The sequence below is a fragment of the Neopelma chrysocephalum genome, unplaced genomic scaffold, assembly GCF_003984885.1.
Source record: "Neopelma chrysocephalum unplaced genomic scaffold, ASM398488v2 Primary Assembly neopelma1_42, whole genome shotgun sequence".
Taxonomy (NCBI): domain Eukaryota; kingdom Metazoa; phylum Chordata; class Aves; order Passeriformes; family Pipridae; genus Neopelma; species Neopelma chrysocephalum.
In genome coordinates this window covers 14,280,648-14,294,004 of record NW_020897700.1, presented here as the reverse complement: position 1 = coordinate 14,294,004, position 13,357 = coordinate 14,280,648, and the positions used below count along the sequence as shown (strand labels likewise).

The 13,357-nt window shown below is 41.8% G+C and overlaps 1 protein-coding gene across 3 annotated transcripts in view; it reads right to left on the bottom strand.

The window, feature by feature from the left end:
* Positions 1-9,995, bottom strand: part of SH3RF1 (SH3 domain containing ring finger 1) — an 85,746-nt gene extending 75,751 nt beyond the window's left edge. Inside the window, exons 1-2 of one of the 3 annotated variants that reach the window (XM_027676749.1) lie at positions 9,967-9,995; positions 7,912-8,401 (exon numbers count right to left, since the gene is read on the bottom strand). In XM_027676749.1, the coding sequence (XP_027532550.1) occupies positions 7,912-8,298 (387 nt within the window). In that variant the 5' untranslated portion in view covers positions 8,299-8,401; positions 9,967-9,995. Of the gene's footprint in view, positions 1-7,911; positions 8,402-9,377; positions 9,476-9,708; positions 9,803-9,966 lie in introns of those variants that run through there. The other 2 variants (XM_027676747.1, XM_027676748.1) reach the window with 2 other exon arrangements.
* Between the last annotated feature and the right edge of the window lie 3,362 nt (positions 9,996-13,357).

The following is a 13,357-nucleotide window of genomic DNA, read 5'->3' as shown; positions in this document are numbered from 1 at the left end:
TCATAGTCCAAAGCTTCTAAGGGTAGAGGGATAAATTAATTCCATGGTGGATTGCTCATATTCACAACAGTTGACGTTCACGTACCCAGTAGGCTCATATTCTGAGACGCTTTGGCAACAGTGTCTGTAAATGAAACATTGATTTCTGTGTTTCAGTTTCCCTTCAACTGAAGAATCCAAACCTGTAAGTTTCCAGGAGACATTTTAAAGATATGCATATAAGCATCACACCTCAAAAGAATTCACAATACTGGACTCAGTTTCTCTCTTTGGAGTGAATGTCCTTATCTCCAGAGCATCTGTCTGAGTTCCAATGATTTCTTGACCTTTTAGAGGATGCAGGTGAGAAAACAGACTTAAGCAATTGCCTCTGTGCTGATCAGCTTGGGGTTTCATACCCAAACTGCACGGCAGCCCCAGCAATATCCATGGGAAATGAGTAAGATGTTATTCACACTCAGTGCAGCAAGGCTCTGACTAGGATGAGCCCCACTGTTCAGTCTGATAGTCAGAGGACAGTACTGCCATCTCCCCCTTTAAACCAAATAAAGACAAGAAATGCAGAAAAGAGCACTTGGATGTGCAACTCTCCCACCTCAGATCCACTTGCTTCCTAAAATTAATCCAGTTCACCTCAAAACAGCTATTCTCAGTCCAAAAAAACCTGCTCTCTAAAAAGACTCTGATTTGGTGATATGAAAAGAATAGCAAAGAATTTGATCTAGTTCAATTGACTCAAGAATTCACTGCTAATTTTCCAAGATGAGCTTTTTTGTCTACTAAAACAGGAAATGATGTTTAACAGATGCACACTTTTCCTTCATGAAAGCAGTAATGAGGTGTATGCATGAACAGGGCTGACCAGATGATATTTCAGCTTTAATTACTGAGACACATTCTTGCCCACACTAAGATGTGTATATAGGCATTGATTTAAAGGAGAAGAAAGAAAAAAAGAAACTTTCAAACCCCAGGAGACTAAGCAATACAGTAACATTAACCTATACTTTATGATTTTCATTCATTTGGCAGATTTTAGTTACAATTACTTCAAGATTGTCTGTAGTCCAGATACTTCAATAGAAAATTTTCTTTCTTATTGTTTATTTTATGTTCCTTATGTTTGACACAGTCAAGGACAAATTGGACACAAGAGGGAAGAAAAATATATGTTTTCTTTTTGTTGGAAGTAGTACACTACTAGCAAGAGAACGTTTAAATAAAGGACAACAATGGAGTCAAAGAAAAGACCAAGAAAGGTGTTAGGCATAGCATAAGGAGAAGGTCAAATGCACTGCAAGGGGAAGTCCACCAAAAGAAAGATAAACAACTGAACATAACAAGTTTCCAGTTTTATTATCACAGCTGCAGTTTCAGGCTTTCTGTTTTCTATGCATGCACTAAACACTGAAGTACCATGTAAAACCCATGTCACTCAGGTAAAGGAAACAGGAGATGAAGGATTTCTAGCTGACCCCATCCCAATCAGCCCCTTCAGCTCTTCATACTATACATGATGCCTATTAAGCCACCAAACAAGAGGTACCCACTGCAGAAAGCCAGACACTGTGCACACAGAAACACAACACCAGCACCGCCGACTGACTTTTCTAACCAGACCCTGGATCATGTATGTAAAGCAATTTTACTGGTATATGATTTCTGTGGTAATGAGAGAAAAATTCAAGGATTTTTATTCTCTCTAAAAAAACCTGCTCCCCTTCACAAGCCCATTAAAAGTGAGGGCTTGAGACTTCCTTTTTATGCAGAAGTTTAAATTTTCTGAATGATCAAAGGTTTTTGAGTAAAGCAATAACCTGTAATTCACTGGGCAGATTAAAGTGGGTGAAAAAAGACACCATTTTATTTCACACAGGTGGTTTTAAATGAATCTACAGAAATGGAGGGACATTAAACTGGAAAATGAAGGGAAATAAAGGCAGCCCCCTCTTCGACCTGAAAACAAAGTAAGTATACAATAGTATCTTCCACTAACACACAAGCACACACACAAAAACAGTATCATAATCAAAATTAAAAGGGATTTCAGTATTACAATTAAATAATATGGACTTGTTTTTTAGTTTATAAATCAGTTTACTTCAAAACCTAATTGTTTTCTAAATAAATAGTTTTCTAAACAGCTGCACCTGTTTGGCAGCTATTTTATCAAGCAGATTAATGTTAGTTGACAGGTTCAAAACAGCTATCGAGGTTCAAAGTAAGGAATAAAATATTTCTGTACTACCAACACAATTCACATTAGATATTCTTACTTCTTACTCTTTTCAAAACATACTCAAATCTACACACCAGTGTGCCAGTCAGATGTAGATTTCCCTAGCTGAAGAGTGGGATAGTACAAGGATGTTTTAAGTGTCCGACTTTTCCTCACTGAGGTATTAATGTGATTTCCTATTAAACATCCAAACAAAATTAAATCCTTTTAACAACATGACACTGGGCATTGCACCATCTTTGGGATAGGAAATGGATATGAACAGTTCCCCAGTAATGTGGACGTCAACCATTTGGAGTCAACAGCAGGATCTACTGACCTCAGCTGAGACTGTAGAGCCATTGTAAAACATCCTGTGGATACATTCAAAATTTAAAAAGTCAATCTCTGCCCTGGAGAGTATACAGTTTAAATAGTGAGTCAAACAAAGAAAGTACTATCAGTCATATCTGCAGATGGGAAACAGAGGCACAAAGAGCTTTGAGTGACTCTGTACAAGGTCATAAAGGATGTCTGTGGCAAAGCCAGGAACTGAGCCCGGAAGCTCTCAATCGTAACCCAATGTCTGGATACAGAGACAATCTTCCTTTTACTTATCCTCCCTCTCTACCTAATTACTTATCTCTGAAAGGAAACATTAACACCATGAGAGTCAGTCTACTTTTCCTTTTATATTTATAATCTCCATTAGATTTTTTCTAGTTTAACATAGGATACAGCAGCGTTACACAGAAGTAATTAAAATTGTACAATCAATTGTAAACATAAAAGCAGTAGGTATTTCTGCAAGAATGAGATGAAACAAAAGTATGCATACACGATTTACAATGACTTCACAAAAGATTTTCTAATGATGACTCCAGAATATGAATAGGGGTCTATCTCCAGATTCTCAAATATTACTTGGGAACTTCCCCCACTTCCTTCTTCCCCTGGCTGAGTGTGATGCCATATGGTATGGAATATCCCTATGGGCAGCTGAGGTCAGCTCAAAATCAGGTATCATCAAGTGATGATTCTCCAGCCTACCATCACAAATAACAATCATGAAACTAACTGCATTAGCTACTGTTTCTTGCATATTTCTACAACTACTTTTTCCCTTAAAATGGTATACTTTACAATCTGATCTACTATGATGATGCACTCCTCTAAAAGTACCTGACCAGCAGATATTGACTGATCCATTTTTTGTGCTGTTTTACTCCACTAACTCTTCTTCAGAGATGATTTAAACATCTGTTCCAATCTACACCTGCTGCTATGCTTGGCAACCCCAGTATTTATTTACAATTACTTAATAAAATTATTGATCTATGAATGCACATTTTCAGTACCATTTTTATTTTCTAGTCTAAGAAGCTTTCTTTGATATTTAAGTTCTGCCAGGATCTCAGTAGCCCTATAACAGCAGGAGTAGTTTTGGCTCCTATCAGTTTTCTGCAACCTGCGAAATAGTCAAACTGTGCAAGTTGCTACCCTGAGCTCTCTTCTCCAGAGTGGTTAGTGCTGGTATCATCTATTGAGCCTGACAGAGAAGCCTGCCCTGCATAAGTCCTTGCAGACTAGAAGGTGGCCCATTGTCCCTACTACCCCAAGGTGTGTGCTGAGGTCAAACACAATGGTTGGGGGAGGAAAATCTGGCTCCATTTATTTTCCTTTCTAGCATTAAAACTGCTTCAGCAGTTCCCAGACAAGCCTACTGGATCACAAATGACCACTCCTGCAGCAGTATGGATGTGCGAATTTAAAATTGTACTGCTGCTTTCCTGCACGCAAGCATGAGAATGGATGTGTGGGTTTACACAACACTGCACCACTGCTAAGCATTAGCAAACAGTCAGAGAACAACCTCCTGCTTGTGGGTTTTTCTTTCTGAAGGTAACGTTCCTTTACCCTCTCATTTCAAGAAGACTTCACCAAAAGTGGTATCACCAGAGGCTTCTATCAGCTTTCCAGAATAAAAACAACAAAAAAAGGAAAAGCTTTAGGACTTTAACATTGCATTGTAACATTTCTTGATAAGATTTTCCGCTGACATACAGTATACTATACTCAAATTACACCATCAATACTTATTCAGCACAGGCATCAACCCTATTAGGAATGCCCAACTTTTGTGCTATTCACACTTTTGTTAGCAGAGATCATTTGAATCCTTCTCTTAGCTCTTCCTGCCTATGTTTGGTCCAGAAAACAGCTAAAAACCTTATTACAAAATATTTTCAACAGGGATGAGATTTCAGACTATCTAGACAAACTCTGCTCTAGGTTCTGCTGAAAAGACAGCCCTAATTTCAGAAATTTGGACTATAAACAAACTAGATGGAGAATTGTATGTCTTAGGCAAACACAAATTCAAGGAAAATTTAAATGCATATTATCTTAAATATACCTAGTAAAGCAATTAGAACAGCTCTCCAACATCTAGCAACTTATACACACAGCTACGTTTAAGACTCCTACAATAAGCATACCCTTGTAAAACTGCCATAAGTAACTTAAGATAATTCTTGTTTGACATACTTTGTGAAAATGACAAAATGAATAACATGAACATAAACTTGAAAGTAAGGACCCTAACATTTTCATATACTCTTTTGAAGGAAACAAGGCTCATGTGGTAATGCAGCCTCTCAACAGCCCTCAATAACTTGCTCCTTATGACCAGTCCCAAGCATATTTGACAGCAGGCCATGCTTCTTACAGCTTTTCCAAGCTGACAACTTAGCTGAAAGTTTTCTCTTCAAAAAAAAGGAGAAAAGCATTAAATTAGCACCCATACCAGAGAGGATGCTGCAGTATGAGCATAACTATTTTATTTGTTCTCCCAGGCAAGCTGACTGCTCAGAACAGAAGTGCTGGGCAGTCAGCAAACACAAGTTCTCCATCAGGTACAGGAGGATGTTGCCTTTGTCCAATCAGTACCAAGGAAAGGCACAGAAGGCTTACATATTAAAACAGTAGGGAAATGAAACAGGTAAAGAACTTGCAGGGATAAATTGTTACAGCAGTGAAAGTTTGTAAAGATTACAGAAAGAAACACAGTTACTATGGTGGGGGAGATACAAGGCACAAGATTTGTTAAACCCCACCACCCACTCAGCGTCATTAGTTTTAAGACTCAAGGAACCATTAGTTTGTTTATTGCCATGTGTCACCACGTACATACAGAGAATGCAATATACTGTGCAGTAACAGGGCTGGCCACTCCACAGTCATTGATACAGTTCAGGAAATCATGCTGCAGTACATGCTATATTAACTTCTGAAAATTATGGCATTCTCTGAAAGGGCATTTATGAGCTTAGTATAACTTCAGGGTATAAGCAGAATGTTTATGACTTGACAGTCTTCATCCACGTTCACTTCATTTAACACAACAGAAACTTTCATTTACTAGTTCCCCTTCAGCAAAATTAGTTTAAGAAATCTGACTCTGCCAGTTATCTAGAAACAGATTTTCCTCTTCAATTCCCAGAGAGGAACTGTATTTGCAAGCATCTTTGTGTAAGAGTTAGCAAAGCAAATAGGGCATTCACTTCAACACCGTCCACTAAATTTCTATTTTGCTTTCTGGACTTTTTTTTTTTTAAACACCTTTCATATAGAAAAAGGAAAAGTAGCTCATATCTCCACCTTCTTATCTGTCAAAGTCTCTTTGTGTTCTTAAAAGTACTGCCTTCCTAGTAAAAAAGGCTCTGGATGAAGTGGACAAAAGATGAGATCATCATCTTTCCCTGTCTCCCAAAAGAAAGGCAGCACAAGAATGCCTGTGAAACCCCACAAACAAAGATGTAAGAAGCCTTACTGTAAAACACTGAAAACTAATATACACTATCAGTTAATCACATAAGGAATGCACATGGTCACAATTTTAATGGCACACGGTACAGCATAACTAATAAACTGAAGCAACCTTCCATATGTTATCACTTTCTACTTTGCGCAACATCTGGAAATGCAAATGTTGCACAACAGGATATTATAGAACATTAAAAAAGAGGGAATATTCCATATTCAAGTAATTTTTTCTAATAAGGCTTTGAGAAACCCAGAAGTGCAGTCCTTAATGTACATTGATGAACTGGAAGCCTTTCTGGAGGAGAAGTAGTCTCTGAAAATACACAGTTATGTACAAAGGTCAATACGAATATATATATATATAGACAAGTCCTATAGGTATTTAGCTTTGTTTTAAGTTGAAGAGCTTTTCCAAATGCAAGGTATCATGATAAACACCTTAAAGTTCTGGAGAAGACTAGACTGGTTTTGATACTGCTGATGCTTCTTTGCAGTACTTTTTAAGGTTTCTACCTCCTGGAAGAAAAACCACCAAAAACTCAAAAACAACAGACCACCTTCTCTCCTCACCAATTAATATATACAGAACAAAACTCATTAACAGGAAGTGGGTTGATAATTATAATTTCTATATTCTAAAGTAAAGAACCTAATGAGATCTCTAGTGAGCAGAGAAAACAATATCATCTAATGGAAAAAAAACCAGTATTTTAAATCCTCATGCAAACTTAAGAGGTGTAGCTAAAATCTTTCAGAGCTATTCTGATCATGTAAGTACAACACAGGAAAATCAATGTAAGGCTTCCTTCCCTGGGTAAGTAAACTAAATAATTCAGCTACACTTTAAAATAAAGACTAGTCCTGTCAAATACACGTTCCAGCCCTCTCCTTGGAACTCCTCAAAATATTTCATAAAAATCAAAAAAACTCCACAAGATGGAAACCACCTAAACCATTCAAAAACTCCGCTTCAAACACAGGAACTCTGAATATGCATGCATCACAAACTGGGCAGCAAAACCTTTCAGAGAAGCTGTCCTGCTTTGTCATTAGATAAAACAGAACAAGGTCTGTCATCTCATTAAATTGCATTTCCTGACACAGGCTCTAGAATGAATAATCATAAATGAGGCTACTAAGTCTTGATTATAAGGTATGACAGAGTCTACAGATTGCATGACTTTCATACTGGAGTATAGAAAGAAGGCAAGGTCTTCCCATCATGGTACATAGATTTTCTCAATCGCTTAGAAAAAATACCTTGAGAAAAAAGTAATTAAAGAAGAGGTAAGGACTGACAATGTAAATAACTTACCAGATCGCAGGAATTCAAACACATCTACTTAGAATCCAATGGCAAAACCTTTATCGATTTCAACAACATAACTTTATGTTTAACATTTGTTATGCCTAACTCAAAGGAAATTTACTGATAATAAGAATCATTACAGAAAGTGCATGAGCCAAAATGAAAACTCTACTCTTGCAGTTGACAAACTAAGAACAATTTCACATGTTCTTCAGAAGATGTTTATCCTTAACAATTACTTAAGCTTTCCACATAAGTTACCTTGCTCTATTTGACTGTCTTTAACAGGACAGATAAGAGCCTGAAATGCTTTTCTTCTTACCTCAAAAACTAAGTTTTAATAAGAAAGTATTATTACTGTATTTACACAACAGTAAACCAATAGTGATAGGAGCACTGATGTGTTTTGCTTGAAATCTACAACAATTCTCAAAAATATGTTATTTGGCTGTATTAACTACCTGACTGCCCTTATCCTGAAGCAGAGGCCATCAACCATTTTGAAATGGTGAGAACAAGATAGGAATGCAACAAAATACTGTCACCACATGGTACTTACCCTTACAGGAGGGCTCCGTGCTTGCACCCTTTGCTGCTGTCCAGCTTGAGAGCTCTGCAGGTCCTTTGATCCACAGTTAGCTACAGTGTTGATAGGGACCCTTAAAGCATTTGTGCTGGTAGTCCCACCTCCAGCTCCAGGTTTTCGAGGCCTCTGTTTGATGCCATCCAGTAGTCTAACGAGCAAAATATTACTGGGGAGTTCGTCAACACTGCAGTCCACTAAAGTCCTGCACTCTGGACATCGAAGCTCATTTCGAGAGCTCACAATGCCCAGCAGACACCGTTTACAAAATGTGTGTTGGCAAGGCAAGACCTTTGCAGAAGCATCAAGGCGTTCTAAGCAAACAGGACACTCCAACAGATCCAGCAAAGCTGATTCATCCATTTTTCTTTGTATTACTTAATGAAAAAACAAATCTTTGCAGAATTTGTGTGTTTTGGACACTGCAAGGATATCATGTTACATCCATTCCTCTTCTGACCATGCTCTAAAATTTTTTGAGGGGAAAAAGGCATTAATAAGCTAGGAAAAGACTCAGCAATACCATTTTATATGAAGATGTTCATACAAACAGCAAAATAAGAGATCTCTAGACCCAGTAGATATTTCAATAAATTAAAGAAACACTAAAATAGCAACAATAGACATCTACATTAATGTATCTATTTTAAGTATTTTAACAAATGCTAGTAGCTAAGGTTTTTAAACTCAAGTCCCCACAAATTTCACTCTTATGTGAATTTATTTTCTCAAATAATTCCAGAACAAAGAGCTATCCCCAGTACAGCAGTATAATAAAGCTTACTTTTCATAATTCTTGCTTAATATATAAGTTTCTCTGAACATTTACTTGAAATTAGCTTTTTTTCACAACAAGAAGATGGCAAAGGTAACTACAACAGAGTCCAAAATCAGAGAGTGTACACCAACAGGGCATAGAAAGGGGAATTACATTTATGTCAACACGAAGCCCATAGTGAACTGCATTTCTACCATTTCTGTGAAAAGTATTCACAGACGAGCCTTGAAAACAGCCTCCAGCTCACAGGGTTCTAAGCTTACCATACGCTTTGACAAGAGGGTTCATTACAGTGCCGCCTTTAAGAAGCGCTTCAAAAACTATAGCGAAGTGATTTACAGCAGGAAGTGCTACTGCCATATCGTTAGGACAACACGAGTGCTGCGTATGCAGCCAGAGGCAGGGACGAGCCTCCAAGCCAGCTCCAGTATGCAGCGAGGGGTTGGGAAAAGGGAGGGGGAAAAAAACCCAAACCCCACCACTAAAAAAAACCCCTGACCCCCCCAAAAAATCATTCACACCAGGCTGCTCCACAGGCAGAAGAAGGCTTGTTGAGCTCGGCAGTGTCCAGCACCGAGCGAAGTTGAGCGCCTCCCCCAGCTCCCGCAGCCGCCTGTTCCCCCGGCTCCGGGAGCGGCTCCCCCGGCGCTCGTCCCGCACCTACCTGCTCTCGGGCTCCGCGCCTGGGCCGCCTCCCCGATTTATGGCTTTACCCCGCTCCCCTCGGTCACAGCGAACCTGAGGCGGGCGGACCCCGCGGCGGGCGGCGCGAAGGGGTCCTCCCGGAGACACGGGGCTTGCGGGGACGGCACCCCGGGCGGCGGGGGCGGGCGGCGGGCGGGGGACACGGCGCTGTCACCCCGCCCCGAGGCGCGGAGCGGAGGGAGGGGTCGGGCCCATGGCCCCTCCGCCGCGCCGAGCCGCCCCTCGAGGGTGCGGGGGATCCCCGGGGAGCCCGAGAGACACCCCCTCCCCGTCCCTCACCCGGCTCTCACCGTGTGGCCGCGCCGCCCCCGCTTTGTTCCCGTGAGGAGCCGCCGCCGGCCCCACCGGTGCCTCTCCCGCCGCAGCAGCGCCGAGACTCCCGTGCCCTCCCCGCCCCGACGCGCAGGGGCCGCTGACGCGAAGGGCGGCCCAGCACCGCCCCGCCGAGGGGCCGCGGGCAGGGACGGAGGGCGGGCCCGGCGGGTCCCAGGCGGCGGCACCGCCCCCCGCGGGCGGGAACGGGCGCGGGGCTGGCCCGTCCTCCCCACCTCGCCAGGTGCTGTGGGCGGTGGCTGGGGCGGTGGAGAGCACGGGAGGCTTCCCGGGACAGGGCGTGAGACGCTCTCCACCCGGCTATGCGCTGAGGGCAGCGTGGCCACGCACCTGGGGCTGCCGTCCACAGCGTGGAGGTGGCGGCGGAGGAAGCGGGCGTGATGGAGGGAGGGAGGGAGGAAGGGAGGGAGAGAGGGAGAGAGGGTGGTCGGTCGGTCGGTCGGTCGGTCGGAGGGCTGCCCCCGCTCGCTGTCTGTGGTAAGTCACAGCCGGAGCGGCTGCAAGGCCCTGCGGCTGGAGGAGCCGGGGAGCCCGGAGTCCACAGCGGCCCCCTCAGAGAGGCACATCTCCTTGGGTTGAGAGGGGTTGTGCGGGGCGAGGGACCCTCCCCGGTCCTCCCCTGAGTGCCCGCCCACAGCTCCCGGCGGCTCGGTGGGACGCGGGGAGGCCGCGGCGTTTCCCACTCTGGGCGGTGGTCAGACGCCGCGAGAGTGGGCGCAGGCAGGAAAGGGAGGCAGGTGTGTGCCTTAGCGCATCCATCGCTGCCTCGGGTGCGGAAGTGCCCACTTGGGCCCTTGCAGCCTGACCGTATTTTGCTGGTAAGGCTGAGTGCAGCACGTCCAGGGGCATGGCTGCCGGTGGGCTTGGCAGGTTAACTGTCGGACTCGATGATCTTAGAGGTCTGTTCCAGCCTAAGCGATTCTGTGATTTAAATAAACGATGCCAGAAACTGCTCCAAATTGGTGAGTGCCTCTCATCAATTGCCTTAGGAGATGATGTGCTTGCTTTGGAGGTGTTTTATGTGAAATACTTCTCTACAAGACTGTGGGAATGAAGGAGGAACTAAACCCTAAGGTACATGCGAATTATCATAAAAGAAAACAGCAAAAAGAAATTGAAAAAAATGCTCTTTTTAAATCAGATGAGGTACCTCATCTGCGGATGGTGAAAAAGTCTAGAGAAATGTTTAAGTTTCAGTTAATCATCTTGTCAACTGCAACTCAAAAAGGAAGCAATCTGAAAGCTTTTTTCTTGTGTGTAGTTTTAGCTATTCAAGTTGACTTGAGGAAAAGGCCTGAAGTCAGGGGAAGTTTAGTTTGGCTATTAGGAAAAGGTTCTTCACCCGGAAGGTGTTTAAGCACTGGAACAGGCTCCCCAGGGAAGCCTGCCAAAGTTCAAGGAGTGTTTGGACAGTGTTCTCAGGCACATGATGTGATTCTTGGGACTGTCTTGTGCAGACCAGGAGCTGGACTTGATGATCCTTGTGGGTACCTTCCAATTCAGGATATTCTGTGATTTTAAGTTTTTGTCATCCTTACTGAATTCTGTGTACATGTAAAAAGTTCTTTCTCCTGCCCCTGCCCCACCAAGGATTGTGTAGGTTTGTGTAAGTTGATAGAGTGACAGGCTTTTCTGTCTTGCTTTCTGGATGTCTTAACTTGGTTTCCAATGGTAATGATATTCTCTGATTATTAGGATTTCCAAATAAGTGCTCGCACTGAAGTATCTCTAATATTTTATGTTTTAGTAGTAGTAGTGGAAATATTGAAACTGCTAAATATGTACAGTTCATTAAGAAATAAGGTTTCCTCCCCCATGAATTCTGGAGTTTAGGAAAACTGATACAGATGGGTTTCTGGTCTGTGCTTTCTGGGGAGTATCGTAACATAAATAGAAGGGTATAAACATCTGATACGTAAGAATATCCCCATCTCTCGTAGTATTCCTCTGTCTTGCCATAGTATTCCTCTGTATCGTGTCAGTGCTGTCACTACAGAAAGAAGGATAATCAGTACATTAAAAATAGAGACTTGTTGAATATAAACAAAATTTCATCGCACTATTGGATTTCCCTTTTAGACGTAGCTTTTTCAAAAGATCTGATCAAGGTTGCTTTGTAATAATTTGCCAGTCTTTCCAGCATAGTTTTGTAAGCAACACAATTCTTGTTGTCTAAACTTAGTTTGCTGCCTAAGGAATGTAAAATATCTATTAAAACGGTAGAGGAATTTACAATACAGGTAGTACACCGGGGAAGCAAGATGAAAGTTCAGGGAAGCAGGATAAAAAGATTACCCCTTTATTGGGGCTGGCTTTGATAGTGTTTTGTGTAAAGTCTGTAAAATACTAAATATATGGTGGAATATAAGTCAAAGCAGTAAACACTCTGAAGAGTATCAGATAAATATGTTACTTCCTGAGCAGAGCAGTAGTTAATTTTCAAACAAATATAATCCATGTAAAAAAACGTGGGGGTGTGTGCACATGTATGACAGTGCCCTCTTACGGATGAAGTGTTTGACTCAGAGAGGCTGGAATAATCTGGTACCAGGTCTGAAAGGAACAGAATTGCTGTTACATTGAAGCATTTATCCATTCTCACTTCCAGCCACAAGCAGGGAATGGTACACTTTGCACATTTTTACGTGAGGAGACCTCCCTTCTTGAAGCCGTTCGGTTCTTATATGCAGTTCATTAGTTCCTTGTACAACTTCTACTAAAGTGCATAATGTAAAGGAGAGATTGTACAGGGCAGAAATCCATTAAAAACACAGACTTGAAAGATGAGGCACTCCAGTTATTCAAACACCTGGATTTCTATGATTATGATGTCTATTAATATTTGTATTTTACACATTTTTGGTGTAATAAATTGTACTTCTGAAGTTGGTTTTCAGGCAAAAACTGTGTATTTTTCTCCAATGGATGTTGTTTCTCTTCATCTGGAAGCATCTCTTAATCTGGAGTAAAGGAAAATGCAAAGGACAATAGGCAGAACAGCAAAAGACAAAATGTCAGTAACAGAAAGAACAGGTAACATTGGTTTCTTTCTTTTTTCTGTGTTCTGTATCAGCATCCTTGGTGCAATAAACCCACTGTGTCCTCTGTACTCCTTCTCTTTTGCCTTCTCTTCCTTTTCTTCTGTGGGCCAACCAACCTACAAGCCTCCGCCATGTCTTCAGCCCACTGTGTTGAAACAGTTACACTTTCTATTCCTACCCAAACCCTACGGCAATAATTCCTGTTTCTAGCATGTTTCCAAGTACCCTTAGCTTTTTCTCTGTCTTTAAAATGTGAGGCAGTGTATACTGTGCCTGGCTTTGAGCAACACCAGCTAATTGATAAGTTGTCAGGTTCACGAGAAGAGGTAATTTGACATTTGCTGCACCTTTTTCTGTAGGGGGGACATTCAATATTAGATCATTTCTCGATATGACCACTGTTTTCCATACAAATTCTATAATCTTAATATCTTTACAAATATTCTGTCAGGTTTTGCCAATGAATTATTGGAAAGAGGGGCTAAGAGAAGCACTCTATAATCATCTACATCTACTTCCTTGGAAATTTAACCGAGAAGTAGTTTATGAGACATTTCAGAATAGG